The 10099-nt window shown below is 35.8% G+C and overlaps 3 protein-coding genes across 4 annotated transcripts in view; 1 reads left to right on the forward strand and 2 right to left on the reverse strand.

Annotated features, from left to right (window-relative positions):
* Window positions 1-519, reverse strand: part of LOC137392019 (dolichyl-diphosphooligosaccharide--protein glycosyltransferase subunit STT3B-like) — a 29549-nt gene extending 29030 nt beyond the window's left edge. For both annotated transcript variants that reach the window (XM_068078605.1, XM_068078604.1), the window contains exon 1: window positions 349-519. In XM_068078605.1, the coding sequence (XP_067934706.1) occupies window positions 349-515 (167 nt within the window). In that variant the 5' untranslated portion in view covers window positions 516-519. The remainder of the gene's footprint in view (window positions 1-348) is intronic.
* Window positions 520-607: 88 nt separating this feature from the next.
* On the forward strand, window positions 608-1358 carry LOC137389763 (uncharacterized). Its single transcript, XM_068075852.1, has 3 exons — window positions 608-653; window positions 830-1057; window positions 1192-1358. The coding sequence occupies exons 2-3, from the start codon at window positions 847-849 to the stop codon at window positions 1356-1358; spliced, it is 378 nt and encodes a 125-aa protein (XP_067931953.1). The 5' UTR covers window positions 608-653; window positions 830-846.
* Window positions 1068-6736, reverse strand: LOC137389762 (mitochondrial S-adenosylmethionine carrier protein-like). The gene is made up of 9 exons (XM_068075850.1): window positions 6667-6736; window positions 6329-6375; window positions 5779-5935; window positions 5156-5262; window positions 3935-4129; window positions 3011-3074; window positions 2865-2929; window positions 1654-1724; window positions 1068-1554 (listed from the first exon to the last, which is right to left on the reverse strand). Exons 2-9 carry the CDS (start codon window positions 6356-6358, stop codon window positions 1413-1415), a joined length of 831 nt encoding a protein of 276 aa, XP_067931951.1. The 5' UTR covers window positions 6359-6375; window positions 6667-6736; the 3' UTR covers window positions 1068-1412.
* Window positions 6737-10099: the final 3363 nt, after the last annotated feature.

The raw sequence follows: 10099 nt of genomic DNA on the forward strand, positions 1-10099 counted from the left end.
TGAAACAAGGAATTATTCGCAATTTACTATGACGACACCTGCACCAGTCCATCTAATGAAGCTCTAAATCTATAATAAAATGAGAACTTGAATTAGTCCAAGCGGAAAGGAGGAGCGACAGTATCTTTTAGGGTAGAATGTTGCTATAGAATTAGCTACAAACTCTATGGCAACAGTATTATAAATATATAATATCAATAAGTTATAATCAAGTAATTGCCATCTGACGGTGCTTCTATAAATATCTATATTTGCTTATTGACAAAACAACCAAAGGGACCATTTTTTGTTGTTTTATAAATGAATGAAGAACGCGGAAAATTACGCCGGTGATATATAAGCGCTTACCATGGATCGAACTCGTGTATTATACTTTCAAATCTAATAACTGCAAAAAGGCGAGAACTAAAGCCTGCTAGCCACGCAAGAGCTAATACTACAAATACAATTAGACTTTGTATTCCTGTATAATTCGGTACAGCGCCTTTAGTTTTAGAAATATCGGGCGCTGCCATGTTGTATTCGTTAACAAAGTCGTGGACCAACCAGGACAGGCGTAGTGGCGAGTCCAGCTCCCATCGTTGGCATCCATATCCGGAAACACGATTGGGTAGAATGCTCCCCTTGTCGTGAAGAAATCCTAGCTCTTGAAGGTAATCTTCATATATTATAGTTAGTGTTATGACTAGCTCACAATTCCGAACTTGATTTCTCATTATATTTTTCTGTTGCATGAATTTTGTTATGTGTTTTAAACAGTTTAGTGCTTCACTTGACATGTAGTTTTTTGTAATGAGCCACTCTTCTATTTCCTTGCTTTGTTTTAGAGGCTTAGCAGTTGTTAGCATGCCCAAGAAAACAGCCAAAGAGCAGCCTCTTCGGCCTGGTGTACCAACAATGGATGAAATGGAATACGACATATCCTTGTTAGTATTTAATGACCCTGTAGTTAACTTGTTCGGATCGGTTATTCAATCGGGAGAACCAGTCCACAATCACCCTACGAACTCTCTGGAGCAGCCACTGAAGGGAAATGCCACAGACTTCAAACAATTGAGTAAGTTCAGTTGATCCATCTCAACTTTAATTTATTGTCACTAATTTTACACCCACACAAGGATACGAAAATTATTCATGTCATGGTCTTCTGTCATTTTTATTTATTACCTATTTCCTCACAAATTCTTACAGATGATGAGTCCAAAGATGCGGTCTTATTTCTCCCAAAAGCAAGAGAATTTCTTGCCAAAAATGAAGCCCTACTGAAGGCATCAAAGGAATTCAAATCACAGCTTGATGACATCACCCAGTCAGCTTCCAAACTGACGGTTGAACAGACAAGTTCCGAAAATGGCTAGCTTTTCGATATTGCAGGGAAGATCCGACTGTTTTTCTCACGTTTGCAGATCCTCCTACACTTTATAATTCTCAGCAGGTCCATTGTTAACGTGACTGCGTCGTCCCAAGTAATACTTCGCAGTATCGTAGACGCCAAGAAAGATAAAGCCTCCAATAGAAATCCAAAGTACTCGAGGTAGCACCCCCGCCCAGAGGCTAAAATGAAGAAACCTGAATGTATACTTCAAAAGAAAGGTGTCTGTTACCATCATGACTAAAGTTCACTTAGACATGACACTATTATTTCTTACATACCCTTGTACTCCTTCTGTATGATATATATTACTTAAGACCTTCCAGATTCCCTCCGAATTACCTACTCGTTCCTGAAAAAAAGGTGTATTATAGCGAGTGCAACATCAGTCATTTTAAGCTTGTCCATCAAGATGCTTTGTTGATGAATATAGAGGACAGATATGTAAAGCGAAAATTGATTTTTCAAGTAAAAGCATGAAACTCAGTGGCATGTGCATAACTTATGTAAATAACATAACATGTAGCACATTTAACCTATTTGTTGTAGAAAGGTTAAGCTAGCATTTATGTCCATGTACCGCCTGCCGTAGGCTTTAATCTAATGTCATGGAGCAAAGAGCATGGCTGGAAATTCATAACTTACTTTTATATGTGATGTATTTAAATGAGCTACAAGCCCGTGGTAGTTGGCCGGCAATCAACTTTGATGTTACGATTTGAAGATTTACAGTTCTATTTTAACAGTGAATTCGTTCAATCAACAAAAAGTGGCTGCGCATTTGTACGAAACAAATCTTCCATTAAATTCAAGATTTTCTTCGTAAAAGAGCTGAAATACTAAAAAAACAATCGCATGGAGTTTCAAACATGTCTTCTTTTAATTAAAATATGATCTTTTCATTAAAAAAAAAATTATTAGCAGTCTTCAAAAACAAAATGAGACTTCGATTCTTAGTCAATCACTTTAGCTTTAAGTAATTTTGTGGGGGCAATAAATGTGTTCAAATTTTACATCATTGAGTGAAGTGAATGACTGTGTAATCACACTTTCAGCAACTATTTTTGCAATTGCTTACTGTTATTTTTCACTTCAAGTTTGACCATAACATCTGCAACAATGAATACTGTTTAAACTTCCCAAATTACTTGTGATGGATTTCACACCATTTTGACAAGGCATTGAAGCCATTTGCGTAGAATGTTTACAATGGCAAGAACAAATAGCACATTAGGTAGAATATATAGGGTGTCACAATGCAAATTTTGAGTGTTTTGAAAAAGTAACTTATCTACTATCAAACACAAAAATGACAGATGGTGGGGTAGAAGAGTCCACCCCTCTGGCAAATAATGATAGGAATCATATACATTGCTGAATGAACCAATCTGAAGTTTACATGTACTGGATTCGAAAAAGGCTAACTGTGTGACAATTGCATATCAAAGAGTAGCATGATATTGGTAGATCATACAATTACTAAAAACGTTACCTGAGCTAACATAATTCTGGTCTTGGCAACATCAAGTGGTGTTGTGAGAGAGGCAGCAACACTTCCTAAAACACAATTCTGTTATTAGAACTCAATTCTGTATAAAATACTAACAAGTTGACATCCAGAACAGATAATGGCCTTACCAGCTATCGCCCCACTGACTGCTGATTTCCATGGCTCAATTTCTCCTTGCTTTGACCAGTGAACCTGAAACAGTTAAAAAACAAACTACCGGTAATCAAAAAGTGGGATCGCTATCATCTTGAGCATCACTTATGAGTGTAACCTTTAACCCCTTTATCTACTCATCCTGCCAGATACATTCGTTACATACTGCAGAAGTCATCTGCTTGTGTCAACTATTCTTTTTACCTACACCCATCAGATAGCCTTAAGTATCATACTGCTCATCGGTTATCCTTCCTCTCGTTATCCCTTATCACACTCACTCTTCTCTATACACGAGTTTTTTTCTGTACAACACAACTCATATAATACTATCATATAAAATGCATCTCACAGTCACTCACACCTGTCTATGACCTACTTATTACTGGTTCATGTTCATTTCATCATCTCCCTTACATATCCCGGGTGCTTATCCCTCGCCGTCACTCATTCTATTACCTAAGCTACTTCTAATGTCTTACCCTGTTTGTCTACCCTTTGCTGTTGCCAAAGCCTCTCTATGACCTATCTGGCTTATTCTCTACCACACACCTATTTCTATGATCTACTGTTGGTGCCCACTTCTTTCATTTGCACATCCTCCTGAGCTTGTTACCTGCTCTCATCTCTCATTCCCATCTGTTTATGACCCAAGTTTAATTGACAACTCATCTTATAAGACTCAATTGCCCGTTTTTTTCTGTTGTCACCCAATGACCTACCCTCATTTTCCACTTTTCTGACCTATCCTCATCACCTGCTCTGCCTCTTATCTCACTATCTCAAACTTGTCTCAGCCACCCATTTTTTATATGTCAGCCACACATTCCTAGCGATATATTCCTTATCCCCTTCTCTCTTCTCTCACTAGTCCTAATGAGCTATCCCCTGTACAGTACCTTGATCAATTCCCAAAGAGGAAACTGTATTACAGAGAATGGAATCTCCCTCATGATGGTAGATGCATAACCTCTGTAAAATCCAGCTAAACCTTCCACTGACAGTGTTTGTTTGAAAAGCTGCAGGCTGGTACCTTGACCCGCTTGTGACCTCTGCTTTATGACCTCACTTGGCACTCGCACTAAACATGCCACCTGTACATAGCACTCTGTAGAAATTTAAGGTTCTACATGACTATCTTTGGTACTAACAGTTCAATCTGAATACAATGTTTATGATTAGGATTCCTAGTTGTACAATTACACCTCCTTTTGTTAAACTAGTTTCCATAATAGTTAGCCTGAGCCATAGATGATCCACATATAACTGAGCTAGTTATAGTTCTGCTGCTGCAGAATTAAGGTATCAGTACTTTTATTTGTTGTTCACTTTTATTTTTACCTTTCAATTTTATTACCAGCATTTTGGTGGAAAGTATCATCACTTTGTGAAATCAAAACGCTAAAGCTTAGCACAATGTTTGGTAACGATGTAGATAGAAAGGTCACACCGAAGATGTCAAAAGCATAATACATTGTGAAAAGACCCTAAAATCAGTTCATAGAAAATTTTCTGACCCCTCGTAGGGATACAATGCTGATCTGGACAACTCATAATGATAAGTCAAACAAAAAGACAATACAAGACAAAAACTTGTTTGGAAGCGAGAAGATAAATTTACGAATGAAGTGATTAAAACATTAGATGATGATATGTGTCACCCTAGAGTTAGAAATTAGGATAAAATATTGCTTTCAACGAGACTCCGACTTGTGACACTCAGCTTGATAGACTAACACCTGTATCAATTGACCACCTTTACGTATTTATGAATAATTTTGCAGCTACTTTTACTCTGTGCTTGGTTGTGACCCTCAAAATCTCTCATGGCACGCTAGACAGACAGGGTACTAGTAAATATAATTGAGGCATTCTTATACATAGATTTTTTTCCAAGTGGCGGGAAAAGAGAAATAACTATTTCCAAGGCCAACTATGGAACTCTTGTTATTCAAATTAAATTTGAAAACTTGCTCCGACTGGAAGCTTAACTTTGTATGAAATTTCTCACAGAAAACATAGCAAAAACTTTCCATAAATTCTTTGTCAAATAGAATTTATGTAAAAGGAGGTATATGCTATACGGGCGTCTACTGTATACATAGTATGCGTATGCTTACAATTTCAGCCAATGATGAAGAGAGCATATGATTGGTTGTGGTACCAAGTCTTGAGCGCCGAGCAAGCTCCATTTTGCTTGTTTCATATGATACGAAGAAGAGTGCAGCTAAAAGAGAGTCAGTAAATCAAGTGCATGTGAACAAACATTTTGGATACAGGTCATTGAAACCAAAATTAAAATATTTTAATAAGATGGTTTTAAATTAATAACTGGAATAATGTAATAATAATTATAATATAATTAATAGTGATCATTTTAATAATACAAAAAATAATTATTATGTGGTTATTATTAATATTTTTAATAATAAAAATAATAATTAGTAATATATATAATTATTAATGAATGTAGGTAAATCTGTAGACACTCAAGTGTTTGCAGCGTATAAGTGGTAGACACATGTCAATGTAGACTTGCACGTGTTAGAGTATTAATAATAAAGGATTACTTGATAGCTTTTCATGAAAATGTTGAATAATCATTTATATAAAAGGAAAGAAATGGACTATTCGTTGAGTAATCTTTGGTCGTTCGGATGCCAAATTCTTAGTATTTAGCATGTTTCGATGCCCTTACTGCACCTGGAATACAGCATAAGACAATGTTGGGACTGAAACTCACCGCCCGGCGCTGAGCCAACTGCTACAGAACCAAGGCCAGAATAGATTCCTCGGAAGGCTCCCGATTTCCAAAATCCCGCCTCACTCTGTAGTCTAGTTTTCACAGTATCGATTGGGAAGAGAGAAATATCAACCATAAGTCCTGCCAAAGCTCCGCTCTAAAACATACTACTCAATGCAAGAAGCTATTATAGCCTCATCATAGTAGCAATTAGTAGGCTATATATTTAATGAAGTAGACTAAAAGTTCATCAGCTTCACACGAAAAACTAACAGAATTTTAATCAAGGTGCTATTCTGTCCACATTTAGTGTTCATTTATGCGGAGCAAAAAATAATTATTAGCATCTATATGATTTAATATAATTATGTAAAGGTGAACTTCTATTAAATACGGTTTAGTACCTGAATGAGATTTAATGATTGACTAAATTTAGTTAGGGATTTAAATAACTAAAACGTGAAACTTTTGTCCACAAGTTTCACATTTAGAAATCAACTTTAGCTGCGAGCCATTCAAGTGTGCACATAAAACGTTTCACAGCCCTTACCAGAAGTGCTGTAATACTTGAGGACTGCATCCTATCACCTAGTCGTCCTAAAAACATACATAAAAGGCATTTAAAGTGTAAAAGATTAAGTACAGACGATTATTTAATTTTAGTTAAGTCACTAACTAGAGCTATAGTTGGAAGAATAGATGCGTTACGTATTAGACTCTTGGGGAGTTATCTCGTTCATACTTCATTGGAAGAATATAACACCTACAGGTGACTTGAGTTTAAACATTTTTTGGTTAAAATAGCCTGTTATTGCAATAAGCTTTGCAATGGAAAATCAATAACAAGTGCATTATTATGCGTCACACATACTTCCAATTAAGACTCACCTAAGCCCAAGTTGAATCGAAGTTGGTATACACATATCCAAACTACGCTATTACCATCGCAACTTCTACGGCGATGTCTTAGCAAAGAATCGACTTTTGCAGGCTAACGCGCAATAACAAAAAGCATAGGACGTGTTTAATGTGCAGCCTGACACTTTTCCGCAAATGAAAACATCGCTGTTTATAAGACGCTTTACCAACTTGGTAAAATTATTTTGGAGTTGTCTAGGTTTCACAAAAACTAGCGTGGTGGATGTGAGGATGTTCTATTGCGGTTGCTATGGCTCTCTAAAAACAATTAGACCCGCGCTAGACGACTGACTAGCAGCCTCTGGGTGGGCTGAAAAATACACTTCTGTAAATGTAATAAAAAGTAACGCATTATAAGTGTCTCATTTAACTTTTATGTCAGAGCCATGCTGAAACAGCAATGAAGTAAATTAAAAAGTGGGGACAAACCCAACTTTGCAGTTAGTAATTGTATTAGCCTATTAGGCGCTCTATGCTTTTCTCTAGCCAAAAAAGTGTGCTGAATCCAACGCTCCTGTGATACTACCTGCTGACCTCAAAAAGGCAAGAACGTAGAGGACTGAAACCAACTGTAATACTTTGGTAAAACCAACAAAAGTACTGAAGTCCAAACTGTTGAGGCAACAAGTAGCAACCTAATCCTTTGTTAGGCTAATAGCTTTACCCAAATTTATAGTCTTCACTTCAATGTACTGATTTTATAAGATTCATTTGAAAACAGCAACTGATAGTACTAATTTATGAGAGCTACCTTTTGCAGAAACAAACATGAGAGAAACAAACTAATATCAGCACGAAATTTGCAGAAGAACCCGTCGCTTTTTTTAATTCCAACGTCTATGATTGGAAACCTAAAGGTATCCACTTTTATGAAAGCATTGATAGGTGACTTACGTAATATGGACATTACTCATAAGCATTCCATTGATTAAAACACCAGACACAAGACGCCTCGTCATATAGGCAAACATTCACGCATAGAACTTCAGAGTTGCTAAGGCTACTCAAGCAATAGGCAAGCTCTTTCAGTGAATAAAATGACTTATTCAAACTCATAAGTCATGTATTTCTTAAAAAATCAAAACGCCACCTAAACTCGCATAGCAATTGTGACAATATTTATCACACATAGGCAGGTGTCATTAAACATGGCCACAATTACTTGAATCCTCCGTTCTAATTACAATATACATATAAAGATTCTGATTATAATACAACAAAAAAGTTAATACTTAAAAACCAACAAGAATTATACATTATAATAGACATCATTGAAAAAAACCTATTAAATTGTATATAATTAACAATAAATAAGGGTAACTGTACCCCTTATGTACAGTTTAAAACTTAAAAAATATAGATATAAATTTTGAGGAAGAGTGTGAACAAGTGAGTAAAAATACTACTTACATGTATATAAATTTCTAATGATTAGTAACTACTAAAACAATTACCTCTGATATTTTAATAAGGATATAGAATATTAATCAAATTTTAACAAATTGCCAATATAATGAAATAATTTTAAATAAATTGTAAGGCATGTGGCTAGCCCACATAACATCTAGTTTTCCAAGCTTATTTAACCTCAATGTAGATGGTTATTCACTTTACATAGTCGCCAATTTTTCAGGGCCTCCATGAAGCGCGTAGAATTCATCATGTAAGTTACCTCTACAGAGTTTAGGTTTCATAACAGCAGATGAGAAGGTTAAATGTTAAATTGAATTAAGGAGGAAATGGTTTGTCAATTATCTTTTTGGCGTCTGTCTTTTTTCTGATGTGAGGCAGCTGGATAGTGTTTATTATACCAAGGTCAAGATTTTCTTTTCATACATCAGATTAATGCCGTTTTTATATTGTACGAAGTTTTTTAATGGGTTCTGCTGCCCACAAGGATCACATTGAAATAGCTCGTAAACTATAGTCAGTTCATTAGCTTACTAAGAAGGTATTGGTCAAACAGAAACTACTACAGGTCACTCCTTGTTTACTGTCAGTGTCATGATCACAGCTATGTTTCCTATTCGACAGAACAAAATCTGTCGCAGTCGTCATTCGCTAGACCAAAGAAAGACAACAGCGAGTCAAGCTTGCTGTTTAGAGGCAATACTATTAATCCATCATTGAGTTGTTTTTCATACACTGAAATGGGAAATTGTATTATTTCCATGATAAGTTTTTCCCATTACGCCCAATGCTAGGTAGTTCCACTAGTTGGGAGAAGCTCAGAATTGGAGGTATCTAAGGCAAAGAGTTGACGCAAAACTGTGAAACTGTAAATCTTGCACAAAATTTATTTTTTATTTGAAACACAGCCTTGTCATACACATAACCTGAGAAATTCAGTGATTTTGATTGGCATCTATAGTCAGTAACACCAATATTAGTAAAGATCCGCAAACTGTAGAGAATCCTTACCTCCATAAGGTAATAACTGTATATCATAGTTATATATGTTGTTATGTTTAGCTTACACCTCAAAACTTGTTTGCTATGATATGATACTTGCTTTGTTATGATATGCATGAAGTTATTTTTGTATTTAAAGTACAGTCTTGAATTACGCATAACATGTATACAGTTTTGTTTAATTTCACAAAAGGGTACACATAATAATGTTATGGGTACTCTCATGTGTTGTAAGACTATATCGTGTAAGAGACTGTATACTGTAAAACCTCTATTTGAGCGCCATGGCGCTCTATTTTCCAACCATTCTTTTATAACTTGCTGTCCGTCGTGTCCGACCATGACATCAATTCTCTTAATTTCTCCACAGCGTTCTGTCTTCAGCTATCTTGTCCCAACTTCCTAGTGGGATCTTTTTTGTGTTGAGATGTCGCTTTAATGTGTCTTTGGCCGGCCTATATTGCCAAATCCATCAGCTAGTTGTGGGTAAAGAATTTGCTTAGGTAATCTGGAATTGTTGTGGGATGCTGTTAAGATAAATTTAACCTTTTCACAGGTGAAGCAAAAAGGTTAAACTTATCTTCCATATTTTCTGATGAGTTTATAGGCAAACGGGATAAATTTAACCCTTTCGCGTATATTTTCCAGCCTCCTTCGGTCAAAGTGACATTAACCCTTTTGGATGCAATCAATCTGTTAACTTAATTTGAATTTGTCAAAGATCTCTAAATAAATATGCATTGGGAACTCGAGAAATGTCTCTACAAGTTTATATTTATTGCTTCCGATTAACCTTCGATAATATTATAGCCTGTGCCCTACTTTGAAATTTGTTGGAGCTTGAAGCTTTTTGTTTCATTTGAAATTTAACTGCATCTTATTTTATAACTTTATTTACCATTGCTGCATAAAGGTTCATTGCACACATTGATATGTTTACTACAGTTTGCAGTCAAAACTAGCTTTTTTATTCAATAGAAGAGGACTTAAG

Source organism: Watersipora subatra, chromosome 3 (assembly GCF_963576615.1).
Source record: "Watersipora subatra chromosome 3, tzWatSuba1.1, whole genome shotgun sequence".
Classification (NCBI taxonomy): domain Eukaryota; kingdom Metazoa; phylum Bryozoa; class Gymnolaemata; order Cheilostomatida; family Watersiporidae; genus Watersipora; species Watersipora subatra.